Raw genomic sequence first — 24,627 nt, forward strand, 5'->3', positions numbered from 1 at the left:
TCAGTGATAATCTGTATATCCTATTTTATGATATATGAATGCTTAAGAATGGAGACTGAGGCAGGTTGGTAGTGCATTGATTTGAGCCGCGAACTGGATCCTTTTTGTGTTGAGTTTGCTTTTTCTCACAGGTTCTTGGGTTTGTCCCCCCGCAGTCCAAAATGCAATGTGCGAACTGAAAACTCAAAATCCAAAGTAGCTGCACCACCTCAATGACTGTGTGTATAGAATAAGTGTTAAAGCAAATGAAAGCATGACAAATGAAGCTTTGATTAAATACATCTTAGGAGATGCAGGTGTGCAATACAAAAAAAAGTCACAACTGTACAAGTTTCTTAATTTGAATATGATTTATTGCTACAAAACTTTTAACTATAACTACTTGGCCTTCATTTCATTTTATATGTGCAACATTTTAACTAGTCCATAACTAATGTCACATCATAGCTACAATACTATGCTGTGAAGATGGCTATTATGTTTAAAACATAATAGCATTTCCCACATGATTATAGATAAAAATCTCTAACCACCACTTTCATTTATGACAGAAAAAGTGAAAATTATCTTTGGAAGGAAATACTATAATAAATGTCATCTACAAGATTTTAGTGCAGTGTTTCGTGATCTAAATTTTAAAACAAGATAAAAATCAAAACTTGGAAGATCTATAAATGTCTAGTTCAAGAAGATCAGTATTCCTCAAAAACATGTGGTACAATGAGACCATTCATAGAGTATAATTTTAAGTGTAGAATCAAAATTAATAGAAGCATGCATGTCTAAGAAACATGCTAAGCTTGTTTATCACACATAGTATAATAATTGCATGGGAGAAGATGACATTTTACTTCCAATCTCTTCCTTTTTCGCTGGAGGAACCACATACAACTTTCCTCCATATGCATAGAATTGAACTCCTGACCAAAAAATACAAAAATAAATAAAATATCATAAAATGAATTAAAAAATGTGAACCGAGGTAATATATTTTTTTCCTTTACTGAAAGTGGATGTTTGTTGGTAAACTACAATGAGATTAATTTGGAATGGACTCTAAAGGAGAAGATTTCAAAGTTCCATTGGAGGGGTTAAATCTTTGTAATGATAGTGTCCCATCTGGGAGTTCATTGATATATTTTTTTGAGCAAGACTTTTTGAGAAGCTATTTACGGTTGCCCAGAGCCAACTAATGACCCGTACATTCATATTTAAGATACATTAAAGTTTCATAAAGCAATAAGAATTATTCCAAAACTCTCTGGGAGTTGCAATCATGGAAAATCTTGCAAGTCCCACTGACTTTATATAGATTTGAAACATTATTCAGCTCACAGCTTTGGTTTCCTATCATGCTTATGTATGGGTTGCTTCAACATCAGCATTTTCATCAGCACTGTATCATTGTGACACAGCTCTCATGAGGGAATATTTCAAAGGATCAGGTTCACTTAATTTGTCCAGCACCATATGCCAGAGAAAGTTAATTATCATCTGGAAAAAATAATGGTGGAAGCTTATCGCTTGATTAATTCTATTATATGCATATGCACTGTGCATGTATTGTATATTTATATGTATGTTTATAGAAGGATGTGTAAGTTCTGCTTTTATTTTCTTCATATGTTTCTATCCATCATCTGTCCTTATTTGCCACATCTTACCTTCCCCCAAAGTGTTTTCCTGTTTACAAGAAGTGGTGAGGGGACAAGACCATTATGAATTTACTCTTGTGGCTGACAAGGCTGCATTAAATACAAGTTTAGAGTAATCCTTTTTTCTGTCATATCAGTGCAGATTTAAAATATTATACACAGTTTTCTCAGTCAAAACAATCACACCTGAATGTTGGGTTTCACCTCAAGTTTAACTTGAACCTCTGTGTTCCTAAAGACATTTGAAACCTTATATATTTAGAAACAAGCAACCACTGCCATCAGGAATTATTGCCACCTTTGACACCTTCTCATCTTCTTTCCTTAATTGTCTACATAATCTGTATAGTGCTGCTGTCTCCTTGTTAACCAAGTCAAAATTTGCCATTGTTTGTCCTCTCAAGTTACTCCAATCTTAAGCGCACATAAACTTTTCCTGGCTTGCCACTCTCTCCCTTGAATCCAACTTACGGTGGAGTTAGATTCAGCTTGCACGTACTGTGAAAGACTTTGTGTCTTCTGCAAAAGAGATTATTTTCATACCCCTGTGCTACTGTGACTAAAAGGCATACATGCATACATTTTAAAAGTGAAGAAAGGGCAGCAATGTTGAAAAGGAGAGCTGAGTGTAGGTAGAAAGAGATTTATTTGGGAAAAAAGGGGAATAAATGCTGCTCATTACCTCTCTCCTCCTCTTCTTCTTCTGTCTCATTCAATCACATGAGGAAAGGAGACACTCCCAAAATAACTGCCCATTGGCCCATAGGAGAGTTTGGGATAGGTTTTGACAATTGAGGTGGGAGGGAGAGACCAACAGTTACAGTCAGTGTAAGGGACTATGAATTATTGACCCAAAACTGTTAACAGGTGGCAGAGGGAGAATCTTGGTGTTCTGAGAATAGAGAAAGGAAGACTCAAGAAATCAGATCTCTGAGGGTAAGGCAACATTGTGATTTTGTACTTTCAGTGATCCAAGTGATATACTTTAAGATGAAATTCATGGTATAAAATATTCAGTCAGATAATTGTGTGTAAGATCATCAGCAAACTAACAAAATCATTATCAAATGTGTTTGAACATTATTAATATGTTTGAAACTCTTGATTCCTGCTATTCAGTCTGCCTGAATCAGAGACAGCTCATGTGTAAAGGATTCCAGAGGAATAATTAATTCCTTTTCTTTGGTTTTTGGACATTTCTTCTGAGATATTTTTCTTCAGTCAATCGTTCAGATATATTTTACTCTCACAGATAATTATTTTCTTCCTCTTACACTATTTAATCCTAAATCTTTTTTGAATCTACTCCATTGATATTGTGGTCAGGCTTGAATGAGGGTGTGTTGAACCCTAAGCAGAAACCAAAATCGAAAATTAAACTTCACACTTTGAATTTAAGTGTTCTGGGATTGTCGTTGTTGTTGTCCTTGTCAAGTTGTGGCTTGCAAGATTTTAAGGGAGCAAAACCAGGTGTTTTTGTAGTATGTTATTGATAAAGTCGGTAAATGTAAAATTTTCTTAGTGAAAAAGTTTAATTTTAATATAATTTTGATATTTATGTTTAGAGTCAAAATCATTTTCAGAACATTTATATAATTGTAGAATAGAATATTTCTTTTACATCTGATGTTTGTATATAGTCAGTAATTGCTGAAATGACTAATTCAGTATTCCCTGTCTACAAAGGTCACTGTACTACATTCGCTTGAAATGGTAACCTGTATTTAGGTTTAAATACTTATGTCCCAAGTTGACTGACAATCACACAGGGCTGTTGATCCCTTAGATTTACCTTTAATGCTACTGTGCTTGCTCTGGGAATACACAGAAGCTCTCACAAAATGAACTACAGATGTGGGCCCTGAGCCATGCAAAATGATAGAGGGAGGGAGACAGAGAATGGGAAAGAGGGAATGAGAAAAAAGGAGAGCCATAACCATGAGTGGGTGGCTTATAAAATGTGTTCAGATTGCCTAATGTGACATGGTTTCATGGAAAACCTGAAAACTTGGGAAAGAGAATTATTTTCACTTACCTTCACAAACTTAAAATGACCCAAGGGCACACAAAGTTACTTAAAACAATTTTTTATTATTTCAGAAAATTATGCCAGAATTTTTGCTGCCTCGTTGATTCTCTGGTTTTGGTTTTCACCTGACAGTGCCTTAGAGGGTAATGGAGGTTGTATGGTTGGCATAAGGAGGCAGACAAAATCATGGAGATATGAACTCTGCTCTCAGGCAATAATTGCTTTCAGGTTCATTTTACTTACTTTGTTTTGTCTGCCTTGGGAGCAGCTACAGTTTTTGAGCTCCATAAAAACACATGTTATTATTCCTATATACCATTCATTATGCTGTTATATATTTGGGACCTGTCAGTCAAGGACCCAATAAATACTCCTAACCCCCCCCCAACATCACCTCTACTGTTTGCAAGATCCCTTTAAAAGATACAGAAAGCAAAAGACAGCAACAACACCTATTTTAGACTTGCCAGTATGTATAAAGCCATGGATTTTCTGATTCCGCCTTCAGGTGTGATTTGATTCTTCTCTCCATTCTGTCATCTTTTCATTTCATTGTCTGCACATCAACAGTTTCCAATATCCAAAGGTAATTACAAAAGGTAATTACAGGTAAACACAAAAGCACCATTTGACCTCTATAATTAAAACACTGCTATTAAATTTGGATGCAAACATCCCTCACGTCCAATGAATAATACCTCAGCATAACTCGTCATTCTCTGAAATTATTAATTCTTTTACTTTTGCACTATGGGTCTCAGAGTAATGCTATTTCAATGCTCTGTATGTGTGAACGTATGGCAGTATTGACGATAAAGTTGACTTTGACTTTTTGACTTTGACTAATGGGACGTTTCTTATACATATAATCAGCACAATGCTATGCTAGACAGCTTTTTTTTCTCATATACACTGAGAATACCATTACAAATAGTCAATAATTGTTTTATGGGTCCAATGATGGAGTTACATGGAGAATTTATTGTCAAAAGAGTATTTCTAAATGTGTTTATAGACATACTGGATTTTACTTGAGGGGATGTGAAAGCCATGTTGACAGCTTTCTAGATGTAGTACCTGACTATCTGGATTTGCAGGCATAACATCCAGATGGATAGTTTGTAGCCACTCTATTTTCATACTGTATCATACTGCATTTCTGATGCATTTAAGTTAATTTACTGTAATTTCCGGATTATAAGCCACAATGTTTTTCACACGCTTTGAACACCGCTTAAACAGTCTTCTGCTTCTTCTCCTTTTGGCTTTTCTCTTCAGAGGTTGCCCCAGCAAATCAACCTTCTTCTTCGAGACCTCCTGCCTGGCAGCTCCAATTCCAGCATCCGTCTACCAATATATTCACTATCCCTACTCTGTACATGACTGAACCATCTCAGCCTGGCTTCTCTGACCTTCTCTCCAAAATTTCTAACATGTGTTGTCCCTCTGATAGAATCATTCCTGATCCTATCCATCCTGGTCACTCCCGAAGAGAACCTTAGCTTCTTCATCTCTGCGACCTCTAGCTCTGCCTCCTGTCTTTTTGTCATTGTCACTGTTTCTAGTCCATACAGCATCGCCGGTCTCACTACTGTCTTGTACACCTTTCCTTTCATTCTGGCTAATAGTCTTCTATCGCATAGTACCCCTGACACTTTTCTCCACCCATTCCAACCTGCTTGAACACGTCTCTTCACCTCTTTTCTGCACTCTCCGGTGCTCTGGACTGTTGACCCGAGTACCTGAAATCCTCCAACTTTTTGATCTCCACTCCCTGTAGCCTCACCGCTCCACCCGGGTTCCTCTCATTCACACACATATATTCTGTCTTGCTGCGACTAATCTTCATTCCTCTCCTTTCCAGCGCATACCTCCACCTCTCTAGATTTTCCTCAACCTGTTCTTTGCTCTCACTACAGATCACAATGTCATCCGCAAACATCATGGTCCATGGAGATTCCTGTCTAACCTCATCTGTCAGCCTGTCCATCACCACTGCAAACAAGAAGGGGGTCAGAGCTGATCCCCGATGAAGTCCCACCTCCACCTTGAACTTCTCTGTTACCACTACAGCACACCACTGTCTCACAGATAACATACTTTCTCTATTAGCAACTGTAGTACTCTTTCAAGGCATAAAGCCATACTACTGCTCACAAAGGCTGACTTCTGCTCGCTGTCTACGCAGTCCACTTCTCTTTCCCATAACTTCACTGTATGGCTCATCAACTTTATCCCTCTATTGTTGCCATAATTCTACACATCCCCCTTATTCTTAAAAATTGGCACCATCACACTTTATCTCCATTCCTCAGCCATCTTCTTACTCTGTAAGATCTTGTTGAATAATCTAGCCAGAAACTCTACCGCTGCCTCTCCGAGACACTTCCACATCTCCACAGGTATATCATCTGGACCAGTCTTTCCACTCTTCATCCTCTTCAGTGCCATCCTCACTTCACTTTTATTAATCAATGCTACTTTGTGGTCTACAATATTTACCTCTCCTACCCTTGCCTTTCTTTCATTTTTCTCATTCATCAGCTCTTCAAAGTACTCATTCCATCTTCCCGTCACTCTTCTAGCATCTGTCAATATGTTTCCCTCTCTATCCGTAATCACCCGGACCTGTTGTACATCCTTTCCATCTTTATCTCTCTGTTTCGCCAACCTGTATAGATCATTCTCTCCCTCCTTACTGTCCAACCGGGGATACAAGTCATCGTACGCCCTTTATTTTGCCTTTTCTAGCTCTATCTTTACCTTACACTGTAACTCTCTGTACAGTTGTCTGTTCTCTTCAGTCCCCTCAGTGTCCCACTTCTTCTTTGCTAACCACTTTATGTATATACTTTCTGTATATACTCCCGCACTTTCTCAATCCACCACCAAATCTCCTTACGTACTTTCCTTCCAGGCAATAAACCAAGTACTCTCCTACCTGTCTCCCTGATAATATTAGCTGGAGTTGTCCAGCTCTGGAAGCTCTCCCTGACCACCCAGAGCCTTTTTCAGCTCTTCCCTGAAAACCATACAACACTCCGTTTTCAGCTTCCACCATGTACAACTACTTTGCAGTCACTGATCTCTTTCAGATTACCTCATCTATACAAGATGTAGTCTGCCTAGGTGCTCCTACCTGCACTCTTGTAAGTTACCCTACGTTCCTGTCTTTTCTGGAAAAAAGTGTTCACTACAGCCATTTCCATCTTTTTTGTAAAGTCAACCACCATCTGTCCTTCTGCATTCCTATCTTGTATACCAAATCTGCCCATCACTTCTTCATCCCCTATGTTGCCTGCACCAACATGCCCATTGAAGTCTGCTCCAATTACCACTCTCCCATCTCTGAGGATTTTCTGCATCGGTTCATCTAAGTCATTCCAGAACTTCTCCTTTTCCCTCTAACTCACATCCCACCTGTGGGGCATAGCTACTATCAACATTTAGCATCACACCTTCAGTTTCCAGTTTCCAGTTTCAGACTCATAAGTCTATCTGACATTCTTTTCACCTCTAGAACATTCCAGAACTCCTTCAAGATAACTCCTACTCAATTTTTCTTCTTGTCAGCACTATGATAGTACAACTTAAAGCCTGCCGCTAAGCTTCTAGCCTTACTACCTTTCCACCTGGTCTCCTGGACACACAATATATCCACCTTCCTTCTCTGCATCATGTTGACCAGTTCTCTTCCTTTTCTTGTCATCTTCCCAATATTCAAAGTCATTACTTTCAGTCCCAGATTCTTGCCTTTCCTCTTCTCTCTCTGCTTCCAAACACACCTTCCTCCTCTCCTTCTTTGACCCACAGTAGCCCAATTTCCACTGGTACCCTGTAGGTCATCGGTACCAATGGTGGTGTCAACCCGGGCCTCGACCGATCCAGTATAATCTGGTTATTATGTTTAATTCGCATGTTTGGTTTTGGCAGAAAAATGCCCTTCCTGATGCAGCCCTCTGCATTTATTCAGGCTTGGGACTGGCTCAGGGAGACACTGGCCCGTGCCAACCTGAGTCTGCATTACCACAGCTTAAACAATGATGTGGCTAATTTATGGATTTTTTTTAGGTAAAAAACATTAATTGCCAAAACATTTAGCCTCGTCACATCAGGCCATTCAATTTACTATGATATTCTGAGGCTGTTAAATTCCAACACTGAAGAAATTACTTTAATTGTTTTAGTGCGCAGGAGGAAGACAAAGATAGCTATCAGCTGGAGTAGGACAAAGTAGGGATAGAAAATGGATGGATGGAACTTTCCTTGTGTTATTTATTATTAATCTCTTTCATCAGTCATGTTACAGGCACTGTTAGGAAAAAAGCCGCTCCAGTATTTGTGGATGTTTGTGGTATTGTATTTAATTGAAAGTAAAAAAAAGTACAAATGAAAACAAAAGACCGTTTCTGCATAACATCTTTCTGCGTAAATATCTCATGTTACAATGTGGACACCTGCGGCTTATAGACAAGTGCGGCCTATATATGTACACAAGTAATGATAATAATAATAATAATAATAATAATAATAATGATAATAATAATAATGATAACCTATCCTTTATTAACCCCCATGGGGAAATTCGCTCTCTGCAATTTACCCATCATGGATGAACCATGAGCAGTAGGCTGTCGTCGACCAGTGCCAGGGGAGCAGTTAGGGGTCCAGTGTCTTGCTCAACAACACTTAGACGAACCAGGAGGAGCTGGGAATCAAACCATATATTTATTTAGTTGTTTATTTTTAGCGGCTTATATTCAGGGGCGCTCAATAGTCCAGAAATTACAGTAATCTCAAATATCAAGTCAAATAGCTTTAAATTGGTTTAAATTTGCCATACAGATGAGAAACACCTCACTGTTTTCAAAATAGTTATTCTGAATTCTGACACATTTTATGCAACTTATCTGTGTAAAGAACCATGTTTTTCAGTTCGCACTTTCCATCCATCACCAACAGCTTATCCTGCAGTCAGCAGGATCCCAGGGATGCTGGAGCCTATCCCAGCTGTCATTGGGCGAGAAGCAGGGTACACCCTTGACTACCGGGCCACATAAAGAGATGAACAACCTTTCACTCCAGATTCACACACTGGACAATTTTTCCAATGTACTCCAATTAACCTCCTGCATGTTTCTGGACTGTGGGAGGAAACTGGCAAATCTGGCAGAAATTGATGCAGACAGGGGGAGAACATGCAAACTCCATACAAAAAGGCTCCAAGTGGGAATCGAACCAGGGTCCTTTGTGCTGTGTGGCACACACAGCATATATACATATATATATATATATATATATATTTGTCAGATCATTTCATCATTGAAATAACATTAATAAATGAGTTCTATAATGCTATCAGTTGTTCAAGAAAACCTCAATTGGTTGCTTTTGAAAATATAACACAGCATTAGGTCAAAGTCATCTTTGACATCCAATCATAACATATCCAGGCACCAACCTATATATAATCCATATATTGGGCCATTCATCCACACGTCTTTCATGCAGTATTTCTAATTCTGACTGCTCCACTTCCCATTTTAATACCCCATTTCCCCTCCCTTTCCCACTGTGGGACATACATTGCTGGGCAGCATGTGGTTAGCCTTTCTTGCTTCACAGCCTTTCGGCCTCTCAGCACAAAGGACCCTGGTGGGGACCCAACCAGGGGGACCTTTCTGTGTAGAGTTTGTATGTTCTCCCCATGTCTGTGTGTGTTTCCTCTGGGATACTGGAAAAAATTGGGAAAAATGTCCCTGACATTCGAGTGAGTGAATGTTTATCTGTACAAGTGGCCCTGCGATTGAGTGCCGATCAGTCCAGGGTGCACCAAGCCTCTCGCTCGATGACAGCTGGGATTGGCTCCGGCATCCCCTGTGACCCTGAGTGCAGGATAAGCGGCAGACAATGGATGGGCGGACATAGATTGCAAATGGTAGCAGTCCTCTGCTATGCTTGGAAGTTCTCAGCAGTTTATTCTAAAAAAGAAAACATAAATTACTTTAAAATAGTGAACAGCACATAAAACCTTGATGGGAAGCAATAAAAATATTTGTTTTTTCTGTCCTCCAGAGCTCACTGCTTTTCCATAAATTGACCCTTCAGCAAATCATTCACAAACACTCGACTATCATTCTTTGTACCTATTTATTCTCCCACACACCATTTATCTCTTTCATTTTTTTTTGTCTCACTGGCCCTCATGTTACATCTCGCTCCATCTCAGAGTCCTCATATTTCTGTTACTCCATCTCACTCTCAAAAATATTGGCTCTTGATTAAAAACCAAATAAAGTCCAAATGCCAGCCATCAGAGAAAGTCAAAACACAGTTTCCTACTGATGTCATAGCTCCTAGTTTTTAACCTCAAACCTTTGACCAACAACAACTTAATCACAAGCTATAATAACGAAAACAGATCAGGAGTGCCGAGTGTAGACCAAAACAGGAAACAGATAAAACAGATCATGTAAATTCCATCCACCCTTTCCCCCCAAAAGGAATAGAACAGAGCTGACTTTTGTCGCAAGTAAATCATTGGAAGAAAGACTCACAAGCCACATTCTAACTGGCTAAAAATGAATTGTGTCCACTAATTCAACCTGAGCTATTTATGACTTTTCCATACCAGGAGAGGGTCAGTCTTTCTCACGTAACATCCTTACTCGGAATCCCTGTTAATCTGATAATAGAATCATTATATTGGCTGAGGGATTGTTTTTTAAGTTTTCGGTCTGAGTGCTGACATTTTAATGTGCTGGTCAGTGCTCAGATTGTGTCCAGCGGGATAAATAGGAATTGCGTTTTCAGCATTCTGTTTAACTTTCTCAGTCTGTAACTGTTTTCTCTGGTCACCTAGTAAATATTTTGAAAAGGGGCTTCCAGTTGGACAGGTTCAATGAGAAGATTGCAAAAAATATTCTGCCCTGGCTCTTTTGTTATTGATAGAAATTCAAGTAAAAAATAACCAAGACCTGTTTTTTAAATAAAATGCCATGCATACTTTGGTGTTGTCAGTATTCACTTATGACTTTGATGGAAAATATGTCAGTCCAACTGAATGAGCTGTAACTTTGTCTCATGTCAACTTTATTATAAACTTGTGAGGTCAATTTCACAAAAAAGTTCATGAAAATCTACTTAATCAGGATTCATAATTTTTCTGCTGGCTCCAAAAGTTCTCAAGAGGCAGGCAAGCAAGCATAGGCTTTAAGTTTGGTAAAAATGCCAGTAGAGATCATCTATGAAGATAAAAAAATAGGAGCTGGTACCTGAAGAGGTAAACATGACCACTGTCATCAATTAAACCAGAACAGGAACAGATAAAAAAATTTACAAATCAGTGTTGTCTCCCTTCTGGTGAAGTTGTGACTGCTAACTTTTTCCTGACACACACATCAATGATCAGCGAGGTTTCCAAAGGCCAGAGGTAACTGAAGATTAAAAATACATTAGTGTGCCCTACAAGTTCTAATGTGATGTAAGTTAAATATTGTTCAGAGAAAATTATAGGTCTCTGTACTCATATAAATATGAAATACTGACCAAGTATATAAAGATGGTTCTTTTTTCAGTCATTCATGATCTGTCTGCCAGTATTTAGATTCAATGTAAAAATAGATGTGATTTTTATTAATTCCAAGATTTATCACATACCACTTTGTTACATGGTATTTAAAGATGTTATTGGCTTTGCATTTCTTAATGAAAACTATAATTTACAAGGAAATATGAGAGTAACAGAATATTTGTAGTACATAACATGATATTTAAAGTAAATAGAAAAAAATTGAGTCTATTCCAATCGTAATCTTTTTATTATCGTAATAAAAATACAACCGCCAGTAAAAAATGTTGTATTTTAAGGATGCGTGACTTCACCCTGCCGTTACCCTTTTTTTTTACACTTTTAAAGGGTTCCACACCCATCTCTAAATGCGTATCCATCTGGTTTTTGAAAAGAATTTTGAAAGATTAGAGAGGTGAATTATGGTATTCTTATGTATTGTCTCCTAGCCATGACTCCAAGACTCTTGTGTTGGACCTTGAGCCTACTGGGCTTACTCTGTGCCATCTCACCTTCCAATTCTGCTGACAACAACGAGAACTCTGTAACCACAGACAAGGGACTCACCTTCAGCCATGTCTACAAAATTGACATGGCAGGGAACTCGGGCTGTAAAATGGAGCAACTCCCAACCTCTGATGAAGCAGGTCAGAAGCAAAACTGTCAAGATTAAAAAACAGCACATTGTCATTGACAGATTAGTAAGATATACTCTATATGTTGACTTAATGTTCTCATTGTAGGTGCTCTGATGGAGACAAACATGAATGGAGAGAATGACATTGTCTTCCGACACAACATCAGGCTGCAAACAACCAAGTGTGACTGTGAGGAGTCTGAAAGCTTCAAGGATCTTTTGTATAGAGTTAATGGGTTGGAGGAGGAGGTCAATTACCTAAAAACTCAGTGTGCACAAGGATGTTGTGGCAGAGGTGGAGCAGCAGGTAAGCTCTGTCACAGCTTACTGCTGGGTTTCTTGTTGTTTATTTCCTATTATTTTTCTAAAGCTTGAGTGTGAAGTAATATAATTAGGTCAGTTACAGGCATTAACTTGATAATCTACCCCAAAATATTTCTTCTGCATCTACATCTCTAGGTGTGGACACCAACTGCAGCGGTCATGGTACCTACCAACATGATTCCTGCAGCTGCCTCTGTGATCCAAACTGGGAAGGCCCAGACTGCTCTGTGTCTTCGTGCCCTGATGAGTGCAATGACAATGGCCGCTGTGTAGATGGGAAGTGTATTTGTCATCAAGGATATACAGGAAATGACTGTAGCCAGCTGACATGTCCAGGCAATTGTAACGACAAGGGGAGATGTCTGGATGGAAAATGTGTATGCTTCCAACACTTCAGTGGTGAAGATTGCAGTGTCCAGAAGTGCCACAATGACTGCAGTGGCAATGGCGGCTGTGTAAATGGCCAGTGCATCTGTGATGAGGGCTTTTATGGAGAAGACTGTTCAATAGGTAAAGTCATTCAAATGCTTAACAACAGCTTTTTAAAATCCTATTTTCTACATTGACATGCTGGACATGGTGGCAGTTAAGCTATGGGCCACTGATACTAAAGGCCTCCGCACTTTATATTGGTCCAAGAGAAAATGTTAGTTGCAGGGACAGACTCAAGACAGGGTTTCTTGTTTAGTGTCAGCTAGTTCCAACGATGTGTATTTTTCCATGGTGCGCAGTTTAATCACCATTTTTCCAAATGTAGTTTCTTGGACGCAAAGTACTCGCCTGTGACTGCACACAGAAGTTCTGATTGCTTGTAGTGCTGCTTTCAGGTAATATAAGTTCAATGTCAGTACAAAAGAGAAGAGGATGAAGCAAAGTAGAGAAGAAAATAACTTGAATCTTGAAAAAAGGTATCTATACCTAAGAGCATTACAATACCAGGGAATCTGATCATAGACTAATGAAAACCAAGGGACTTTTAAACAATTTTAGAATAATGATTGCAAATTTATGTAACTATACAAGTGCACAAATGTGTTCTCCAGTAGCGATGTGTTCTTGTAATGGCAGCTATGGTAAAGTCTTCAGCCTCTAGCTGAGTAAAACATCTGGAGATTGACTTGTGAGGTGACTTGCCCTGTGAGATCAATCCAGAATGTGCAGGATGTTGCAGCAGAACAAACACAATTCATCTTTGTCTTCTCACCATGAGTGATATTGTTGAATTGTCACCTGCTTAACTTAATAAATAGAGTGGTGCGCAGCAAAGTCCGGTAGTAATAAATTAGGAATTGTTAGCAACCTGTATTTCACAAGTGCTCTTGGTATCACTAGAACCTGGTGCTGCCCAGCACTGCTAGACAACGTTGCTTTAACTCATATAAGTTTTCCCTCCAGACCACAAACTGTTTGGTTGAATTTAAGAGTAGATAACTAATTCCATTACCAAAGTGTATTTGATAATTATGAAAGGCAACCCAAGGGTAATTCCAGCATACTTCTGTGATATTATAAGAATCTGACCAAAGGTTATTGTAGCTTCAGCAATTGGTGTGATGCTCTTTCAACAGGCACATTAGGTCCCTTCCTGGATTTTGGTCCACATAAGTTTAATGAGTGAATTTCACATCATACCTTTGGAATGAAAGAAGGCATTTAATTTAAAACCGAACAAACAGCAAAGCAACAAGGTCCACACTTTGGGATTGTGATGGTTTCCAGACCAGACACTTTTGTGAGGGTGTGTCCAGATTTTATAACTTTGTCAATTGTTCTTCTCTACAGAAGCGGCTTTATTAATAATCCATATAAGAACAGCCTATACTTATTCCAAAGCACAATCCACACTCAACAAAGACTGCCTGCAATCAATTTCAGGTTCTGAATCACATTTTTTGAAGAACATCAATAGTTCACTCTTCACCATAGCGGGGCAACTGTCGGTAATTTAAATCTATCAAGCTGTGTTTTGCTCTTCTGAGGTAGAGGGTAGTTGAAGCCAGACAGTTTCGTGTGTCCGTGCTATTGAAAAGATGTGGCTCAGTGTCAGAGGAAAAGTCAGGGTGGAGCAGTGGGAGGTGAGAATAACATAGTGTGTTGATTTTAGGTGTGAGTAATAAAAGTAGTAATAAGCAGTGGGAGAAGTGCAGCCATCTCTTATTTAATGTGGCTACTTGCCATTTCAACACCTGGATGACAAATGTCAAACTGATTTCTGTGTGATGATTCGGTGCATTATGTTTTTAGCATGTGCCACAGTTTGAATAGTGCTGTTTAACGCAATACCATTGATGCTGGGTAAATGATAAAAATTGATAGTAATTACTTTTCATTTAACATCTGAGGAGGACCTCAATAAATAGAATAGTAAGCGTTCCCTGATGCATCCTTTGAACATAGTTTTAAAACCATGATCAATGTTAAAAATATTCTTAATTAATTTGTTCACGTAGATGCTGTTCAGTGTGTGTTCTTCTAGTTGCCTGCTTCGTCAATATTTTTCAATCAAACAATCACCAATCTCCTTTAGATTCAGCTTTTTATGATCTCAGTATGATGATTTATTTACTATAGCCATTCTGTAAAAAAAATTCAGATAACAATTGTCAATTGTTCTGGAAAAATAATCAATTATCTGATAAGTTGGTCAAGGTCAAAAGGACTGAATTATAGAGATCATGGATCATATCTGTACCATATGTATATTCTATCCATCCATCCATTCATCCATCCGTTTTCTGACGCTTATCCTGCCAACCCGAACATTGCTGCAGGGTTGCAGGGATGCTGGAGCCCTACCAGAGGCAGGGGTACAACCTGGACTGGTTGCCAGTCAATCGCAGGGCCACATATATACACAGAAAACCCTTCACTCACTCATTTGAGACCATTTTCACCATAACATGCGGCATGTTAATTGAAAAAATATGTGGGTGTCTATATATGTGGCCATGTGGGAGGAAACCAGAGAACACCCACACAGACCATGCAAACCACAACCAGAAATGTCTCCTTGTTGGAACTGAACCAGGGTCCTTTGAGCTGTAAGGCCAAAGGACCCTGGTATGTATTGGCTTTCCTATTATATTTACACCAGACTCCCACCCATTTCCCTGTTTCTTCAATTCTACCACCATGTACCGTGTATAGCCATGAAGGTTGGCGTGCCTGTAAGGATGGACCTTTTTTACAAATATCAGATTGTGCTTTACCGCATAGATAACCTTGGCTTTGAATTTGCTGTTGTATCGGCTCTATTGACCGAATACTCTATAGCTCTGATGAAGGCTTTTTTTTTAGCAGACTGATTCAATGATAATTTTGCAAATTTTTATGTTTAATGATAACTTATGCTAACTCACTACCCTCTTGAACAACAGTATAAATGGATCTTGGTCTCATTGCCAAAGGTTACTCATCACAAGAGCTTTAGCTCATCATAATCTTGGTGTAAAAACTATGTTGAACACTTAAACTTTGACATACTAATATTTTCAGTTTAATCATATTTTCTCTTGATGGTTTATAGATCATCATTCTCAAACTAGGCTTGAGTTGCCAGGATTCAGCCCCTTCATCAGGACTGTGTTGATGCAGTATTTAAGATTAGAACAGTGACTAGATTGAGTTTCTTTTTGGGTGGGAATGGTCTCTGGGGTTGCATGAATGCAAAACCATTTGTGGATTATGCTTGTATTTCTGGGGAGAACAGCAAGCTGTCTGCTTTGGAGGACACTCTAGAGGTTTGCACCTTCCAGTTTAAACCTCTCCAAAACGAAACCAAGACTTCTTTCTTTTTGCAGCTGATAGCAATTAGCCTGGCAAACAGAAGTATCTACTGCGCTCAAATCTAATTTTTCCCTGCAGATATGTCTTTCCTCACTCCCATTCCAAGCCGTTTCATGAATACTGATCCAATCAAAACAGGTTATCTAATACAGGGTTGGTTTGATATTAGGATTTGTCAATATCTACGAGGAATTGGGAAAGCATGACATGTTTTGAATGTTTTTCATGCGTTTTATAGGCATTAAATTGGTTTTAAAGGCCATGTATAACATTTCTTACATCTGTATATTGTTTTGTTAAATTTACTTCTTTTTCCAATTATTAATCTCTGAAATAGATCATTCATTTACTGGTTTGTAATTAATGCTAATCTCAGTTTATGAATGGTAAGTAGATCAGTTTTAAAACATGAAAAAAAATGATACTATAATAAATCTGCTTACAAATTGAGGAGAAATTTATGTTAGATGCTCTTTCACTTTCATATTTCTTTATGAGTAAATGCTGATAAATAATTTAAGACATATTTTATGATCTGTCATACTGTACTAAATGACTAAGAACCTAAATGTCCTTTCCTTTGAAAAATATAAACATAAAAGATAAATCATTTAACAAAAACATCATTTATTAACTATTTGTCAGTTCACAAATTGGTTAATAATCCAGCTCCTCTATCTCTGTCTTCTTCAGTCCTCAGACCTAAGGGTTTTAGGCTGGTCAAGGCGACTGATGTTTCTCTTCTTGTTGAGTGGGAGTCGGTTCGTGGGGCACAGTATTATATTTTGTCATATCATCCCAGAGACCAGAAGAATGCCATGGAAAAGGCAAGTATTTGAGTGATCCTTGTCCGTTTGATTTGTAATTATTTTCCTTTGATTGCTTTCTAATGCCCTTATCAAGTTTCAAATCCTGGATGGTCAGTGAAGTGAGTACATAAGATGTTATAAAGTAGGAGGGATATGATGATAATCATTGCTCCTCTTCCCTTTGACCATTTGTAACCTAGATTCAAGTTCCCAACACAGAAAACGCATACCTCATCACAGGACTGATTCCCGGGGTCACCTACATTGTCCAGATACGAGCTGTCATCAAGGGCATCCAGAGTGAATCAGAAAAGATCAGAGCTACCACAGGTGAGCGAGGAGAGATGGATTTAGGCCTCCATAGCTAAAAATGACCCAAAACTGTACATAGTTTTTTCTCTTGGCAGTTGAACAAAGTGATCCCAAATGTGTCATTGGTTTAAAAAAGCAGGACAATATTTTGGCAGAGAGGCCATGTATTTCCAGTGGTCTGACAGGTTTATTTGGATTATTTGAGGATTAAATGATCACATTAAAAGAAAATCCAACTGCAAAGTGTAAAGGATGAAAACACTTGTTTCAGAATCATACATGTTCAACACACAGATTGGTTGTAGATTACAATGTTTTAGGCAGGGGGAAAAAGTGGAAGCAGAAGGATCATTTTAAGTCTTATAATATTTTCATTCAAGTCATGGCAAATACAGTCATATCCTTAAAGTATATATTTCCATATCATTCAAATCAGTCTCACTTGTATTTCATATCTCAGTAAATGATTTGCGTAATGTTCACAAATCAAAAAAGTTCTTTGGAAACATCAAAGTTAGCGTAAATTAAAAAGGAAATGACTCCAAGGATGCGTTTTATGGAAATGAGACATCCTCTCAGATGTGGTCAGGGACAGATGTGAAAATAACTGTAAACTGTTAACACAAGAATTTGGGGGTTTGATAAAGAAAGACACAGAACAAGAAAAGGAAGAAATTGAGTTTAACTCTTAAGTGTGGTTAGTCTGGTTTACCACGGAAAATCCAACAGAAAAATAAAATTCCTGTACGGGTCTGAGAAAAACACCATCATCTCATTTAATGATTGTGTGAGTACAAAGTGAGGGATAGATATGGGTTAAACACTTCAATCTAATCTATATCTACAGGGTGTATAAGAGGACTTTTTTTTCCTTTCACATCATGAAAAACAGTTACCTGACATTCAAACTGTACTTGCACCCTGTTTTATTCAAATGGATCACATTTGTTCTGCCTTTTTACGCCATGTGTGCAAATTAAGAAATGGTACAAATTGTGCAAATTTAGGAATGGTAAAAACATTTCTTCATTTTCTCTCTCTTACTCTCTTGCATCTCTCTTTTTCTCCCTCTATCTTCATACACCCTAAGTCTTTACAGATAAATTTCCCCATATTTACATTGCACCTAACCAAGTCAACATAATTTTTACTACTTTTTTTTGTTGGTACAGACCGTTTTTCAAAGAAATACCAGTAATATTGGATTCAGACCCATTGTCAGCAGCATCAACTCCAACACATATACAATTGCCAAATATGTGGCAAAGATTTTGTCACCTATGACTGGTAACACCAAACACCATATCCAGAATTCGCAAGACTTTGCCAGTAAGGTCAAGCAGATCAGGCTGGACCCTGATGAAACCATGGTGTCGTACGATGTAACCTCACTATTCATACGTATCCCCACATTGGATACAATCGCGGCAGAGAGGGAACACCTTGTTAAGGACAACACGTTGAGAAACAGAACAAAACTCTCCACGGATCACATTTGCACCCTACTGGACCTTTGTCTACAGACCACATGTTCCCAGTTCAACAGCCGCTTCTACCAGCAAAATCATGGATGTGGCATGTGTTCGTCTGTATGCCCCATAGTGGCAAACCTATACATTGAGGAGGTTGAAAGCAAGGCCCACGCTTCATTCAGTGTGAATGTAGTGTATGCTGTCACTTGCACTGAGGATTGTCACAATGTCTACAATGGAGAGACCCAACAACCTCTTCACAAACGGGTGACCCAGCACAGGAGACCCACCACTTCAGGACAGGACACCGCGGTCCACCTACACCTGAAGGACAAAGGCCATTTTTTCGAAGACAGCAATGGCCGTATGCTGGCCAGAAAAGACAGATAGTTTGAGAGAGGAGTCAAAGAAGCCATCCTTGTCAAAACAGAAAAAACATCTCTGAACATAGCAGGGGGCCTCGGACACAACGTTTCCCATACAACATACTGGAATCAATACCAAGATGGATTTGCACACACGGACCAAGAATATCTGCACCCTCCAAACAACCAGGAAAGACCCAACACCAGAATCAGCCCCCAGTAACGTCCACATGAGTTTCAGTTCCTGGGATCCAACAGGTTTCACTCCTCTGTTTAGCTTTACCTATTCACGTTCCAGTCAAGGTTATCCCACTAAATTGCTCTTTTGTTCCATCGAACAACACCCCCATTAGCATAACAACCCCCTCAGACCTAGTTTCTGTAGATCAACTCTTCCATTTACACAATGAGCCACCATAACCTAGACTTGGCCAAAACCCTGGCAGTTATATTCAGAAACTCCTCATAGGTCATTAGAACTGAAGAAGCCTCTTGGATGAAGGGTGAAATATCTTCAAATGAAGAAATTCAAGTCCATTTGCCAAGACAAGAATGTTTCGACGAGAATTGGGAAATAAAGCAATATCATCACCTTAACTTATGTCTCAATTGGAAATTGACGGTTAAAGGTTGAATATAAAGGTCATGTACTAGAGCACATGAGAAATGATTAGGAGAGGACAGTTTAGAAGATTTAGCCTGTTTAAGTATCATGAGCTCATTGTCGATTGTCATTTCACACTTCCATTTTGAAAATGTCTTTACTATATATGCCTGCATTCTGCCCAGATGTCTCAAGTATTGACGATATACGAGTTGTTGACCAGACAGAAGTCACAATCGAGGTAGACTGGAACAATCCGCAGACTGGAGTGGATCACTTCAGGCTCACACATACTGACCCAATAGGACAGGAGGAGGTGACAGATATACAGGGGAGCCAAGAGGCCCGTACGAAGCACACTATTGTAGGTCAGTATTGAAACAGATTAATATTAGCAAGCTTGTTCGTGCATTCCATGAAAAATCTGTGATGAATTTTAATTGCTTTTTGTTACTGTAGACTGCCAACACCTCATTTATGTCAGATTCTATTTTAATCAAATGCATCTTTCTGCAGGTTTGCTGCCAGGAACTGAGTACCTCATTTCAGTGCAGGCCATTAAAGGGACCACTGAGGGAAAAATGTCTTCTGTTATCGGTGTCACCGGTCAGTACCAACACTATCATATTTAAACAAATATTTCTCCTCCCTTTAGGAAATAACAATCTCTTCATGCATCACCAACTAAAACTATTGAGCTGGACCTCAATTCTGACCCTCCAATGATTACAACATGGGTGGCCACCATGGGGATGTTCTTGCAATAATATCAGATTCTGTAATATCTGGCTAAGTTACTGTAATTTTGTAGAAACTGCTCCTTTAGTAAAGTCCATGTATTATCAGTGAACACAAAATGGGTCCAGTTTTCCTGACATGAATTACCACTGAATGGGAAATTGCATTCAGACTCCATTTACGTTCAATGTGTTTCTGAATTGAATGACACTTAAAATGATTGATCTGACACTTGTGGACCCGAACACATTCACAAAACAGTGAGGAAATCCATATAACACTTTGAAATGGCTATGGGAACACAGAAAGGCTCTTGGCCACTATGAAGCCCCCTATAATTCACTAGTGGTTAGAATTAAATTGGAAAAATACATCTGTCACACATAGTACTGGTCTACCAAATGATACAATCCACCACACTCAGTCTGTGATAATTTGATGATAGATTCAGCCAGTACATTATACAGTTATGGGGTTAATAACAGAGAGCTTTAAAACATTATAATCTGGACTTGTTTTAGTGGAGAGCATGGTCAGGTTAGGGAAATCTAATATGACTGGTGAAATAACTACAAGATGCTCCCTGATGGTTAAGGTGCGAATGTTTGTGATTTAGTGAGTCTGGCTGATAGTGTTGAATGGTGGTGGTATTGGAAGGAGTCATGGTGAAGTGAAATTCATACTATTGTTTTTCTTCAACATCTGTTCTTGATATTTGGTTCCTTTACTGGTAATATTTAACTGACAAGTGTTTCCGCTTTGATAAAAATAGTCTTAATGTCACACTGTTATTCTGTCTATTTCAGCTGTTGTATATTCTTTCTGCCTTATTTCCCTAATCTCTCTACCTTCACCTCCTCTCTCTGTTGTACCTGAGTGTATAATCAGTTCAGCAACAGGTTTCAGGTCAACGGCTCTTCTGTCTTTGACCCCGGGGCTGCCAATTTAATGGTTTTCAGTCATCAGGTATTTTAGAGACTAATCTCTCTTCTTTTGAAGCCAGTTAGGTACTCAAGAGCCCTCTGCCAGGGCTAATCTTTTTTTCTGTGAGAGTGTCACCTTCTCGTAAAGTAATTGCATGTGAGTATATATGTGTGTGAATGTGGTAATCTCCACCAGACAGACACTGGCTTGTCTACGTTCCAGAAGCTACAATCCTTCATTTTAGGTGTTGCACGGAAAAGCTTTTAGAGGTGATTGAAGAGGATAGTCTTTAGCTCTGCTTGCCAACAAGGATTTGCAGGTTTCCTTGGGGTTGGCATAGTGGAAAGGAGATTATCTCTCTGAGCAGGCTGTTTACCTTAGGTCTGCATGGTTATAAGTGGTGGAGATACAGAGAACTTAAGACAAATGTAGAATATATACAAAAAACCACAGCAATGTAACACGAGATTGTGATGCGTAAAGACCGAGAGCAGGCTAAAAATAAGACCAGGGACAAGATGGAATAAAATGAGAAAGCATTCGGGAATAAAAAAAGAACAAGCTCAGCCATAAAGCCCGTTTTTCACTAATATAATGCGTTGTTGTTATATAACAATAAATGAAAGTGTATCTGTGCGTGCTTGCGATGTGTGTGAGTGCAAGCCTGCACCAGTGCACGTGTGTGTGTGTGTATGTGTGTGTGTGTGTGTGTGTGTGTGTGTGTGTGTGTGTGTGGCAGTATCGTCTACATTACCATCATATCCAAAAAAAAACTTGCCTACATTTAGGAAAACACCATAATCAAAAGAATATGTACTTGCAGCAGACATTTTGGTCGGTAACATGCCTGGAGTTTGTAGGGCGTAAAAACGTAACATTTCACGTCTGCTGCTGCAAATTCAGATTCAATAAAGTCTAAACCAGGACCTCATGAGCAAAAGCAGATGGATATGCAGGAGGAAACCAATTTTGTGTCTTTTGTACTTGGACTCTGTACAATTTTATATGGTCCAGAGGGAGTATCCTGTCTGTCAAACTTAACCATCAAATACTGTTTAAACGGGCTGTGTACGTATGAGAGAGATTTTATAAAAATAAAAAAGATTGATAAAGAGTTCATGACATGATCAAGTCAGATGTACTCGTCATGGACTCTTTCCTGTCCCCAAGAAATGACATATATTCATATATATAACTGTGTTTAGACAGACTGAATTTTTCAACAAATCGAAAAAAAACAAATACAAGTTCTATTAAAATACAACTTCCCCCAATATCTATGAAAAGAAGATGATGTCCAGATAAAACACATTTTAAACAGAATTCTCAAGTTTATATTTCCTTCAAATGGAATTTTACATTTTCTACAATTTCTAAGTCATTACAACAAAAACATCAATGAGCACATGCATGTATTCAGATTAATCAACACATGGGTTCGATGAACATAATCATATGCCAGTTTTTTTTTCAGCGTCTTAATACCATCATATATTTATGAACAAAACCAAAAAAATATTTATTCAGCACAGCTAATGATTTTTTAGGTAATTGAGTTAATTCAGGAAACATGTTTCTCATCATCATGTCCACAAATAATATCTGCATTTAAAATGGAGAAGAGAAGATGAAACAAAGTAATCAAGATGAATAAAATTTGGCATTTGGTGATGCTGGATGGTTCCCCGGAAATTTTTTCCCAACATACAAAACAAAAATGATACCAATCTATGTGTTTACATTTTTTTCAACCTTCACTCATAAAAATTGTTGTAAACATGTCACAATCAGATAGTTATTTACATTCACATTAGAAAAAAGACACAGAATCCATTTCCCCCTGAAAAAATAAAATATTCACAAATAAAACACATATTTTTATGTATGTCATGATCACAGAAATCCAGGTTGTGTTTCCTGTTGTCACAATTCACAGAACCAGGTATTTCCATATGTGCAAACTTACATTTTTTGTGTGAGAAAAAGACAACATTTTTGTGACCGGTTATTTAAATATTCCCGATGGGAGTGTCAAAAAGGTTAAAAAATGTGTTGACAAATACAATGATTATTACATTTTCATGCAAATATGTTTTGAATAGAGAGATGCATTGCCTTTTTGATGATTCTGTAATGACTGAAAAAAAGTCAGGCAGACCATGATAAATGCATGATAAATACATAGGCTTTTATAAAATTCATACATTTTGTCATTGAACATAATGGATTACTGGTAAAACATTTAGACTGCTGTGAACGGTGCACAATAAAATATAATATTATTCCTGGTGCACCCTTGTGAAGAAATGACTCCCGATAGAAATGTGTACCATTGATTTCACCTGCATATTCATCATATCACTTCCACTTTGTAGCAAGGCTGTGAGGCTGAAAATGATACTGTTGAGCACACCCTCTGTTATTGATCAGAACTGCTGTGCAGCTCTATGATCGTTGCTACACAGCCAGTGGGGCAGAAAGTATCTTTCAATTAAATCATCATTTATTATCAATAAATTAATAGCAAATGCTTGCCAACTATAGGTTGACAGCGATTCTTTGAGATAAGATTGAATAACATACTAGATGGATAGAGGAAGCTGTTAAATGATCCATACTTGCTGAAATTATGAAAATCATTTCCTGCATACAATTTCAAAATGTTATCAAATGATCAAATAGCAAATGTGGCTAAAAGGTCAAAAGTCACTTCCGAATCCTTTAAACTGTTAGATTCTTTCATGTCCGTCTTTCGGTATTTCAAGTTTATCATCCATCTGTTTAAAATAAAATCATGAATTGAAATGACTGTTACAGAACACATCTTTAATTTAGTACTTTTCCAAGACCTAAGTTCTTCCTGATGCTGCACCACAAGTGCCATTAAGCAGTGTCTATTCTATTTCTGTCTTTTTCCAGATAGACAATGCAAATCTTTACAATAGTCATTCTAAATGTGTAAATTCCATAAAGATGTTTTCACATGATGAATGGATCTTTGCAAGTGTGTTATATAGTTTGTGTGAGGCGATTATACAATTTAGTGATATGTAACTCTTAGAAAATATTATTGCTTTTGGTGTGTACTTCATAGCAGACCTCGAAGCCAAACAGCTGCTAGCAAATCCACTGCACGGAGTGTATTGAGGGACAAAAGGGTGGTTTAGTAGAGAGTTGCATGGTTCTTTCCTTCCGCAGGATGTATCATCAATCAGTTTTCATGACGCAGAGTCTGCGGTGACTCAAGACTGACCTTGACTGAGCTGCTGCCACAGAGGAATAATCCCCTAATGATGATTGCTTTTACATTTCCCTGCACTTCCTCTGTGTCTTTGGTTGGTCCTCTTATAATGTTCCTCTTTCATCCCCCTCCCCTACATCGCTTCAACCCCCCCCTTCCCC

General features: G+C 38.3%; 1 protein-coding gene across 1 annotated transcript in view; it reads left to right on the plus strand.

Annotated features, from left to right (window-relative positions):
• Window positions 1-2,451: 2,451 nt before the first annotated feature.
• The window catches only part of tnn (tenascin N), a 30,617-nt gene continuing 8,441 nt past the window's right edge, over window positions 2,452-24,627 (plus strand). Inside the window, exons 1-8 of the mRNA XM_086173058.1 lie at window positions 2,452-2,591; window positions 11,704-11,901; window positions 11,998-12,198; window positions 12,351-12,725; window positions 16,695-16,828; window positions 17,011-17,140; window positions 19,749-19,931; window positions 20,080-20,169. Coding sequence (XP_086029184.1) covers window positions 11,706-11,901; window positions 11,998-12,198; window positions 12,351-12,725; window positions 16,695-16,828; window positions 17,011-17,140; window positions 19,749-19,931; window positions 20,080-20,169 — 1,309 coding nt within the window. The 5' untranslated portion in view covers window positions 2,452-2,591; window positions 11,704-11,705. The remainder of the gene's footprint in view (window positions 2,592-11,703; window positions 11,902-11,997; window positions 12,199-12,350; window positions 12,726-16,694; window positions 16,829-17,010; window positions 17,141-19,748; window positions 19,932-20,079; window positions 20,170-24,627) is intronic.

The sequence above is a fragment of the Fistularia commersonii genome, chromosome 25 (assembly GCF_037954325.1).
Source record: "Fistularia commersonii isolate RoL2024-O1a breed Wild chromosome 25, RoL_Fcom_v1.0, whole genome shotgun sequence".
Lineage (NCBI taxonomy): Eukaryota > Metazoa > Chordata > Actinopteri > Syngnathiformes > Fistulariidae > Fistularia > Fistularia commersonii.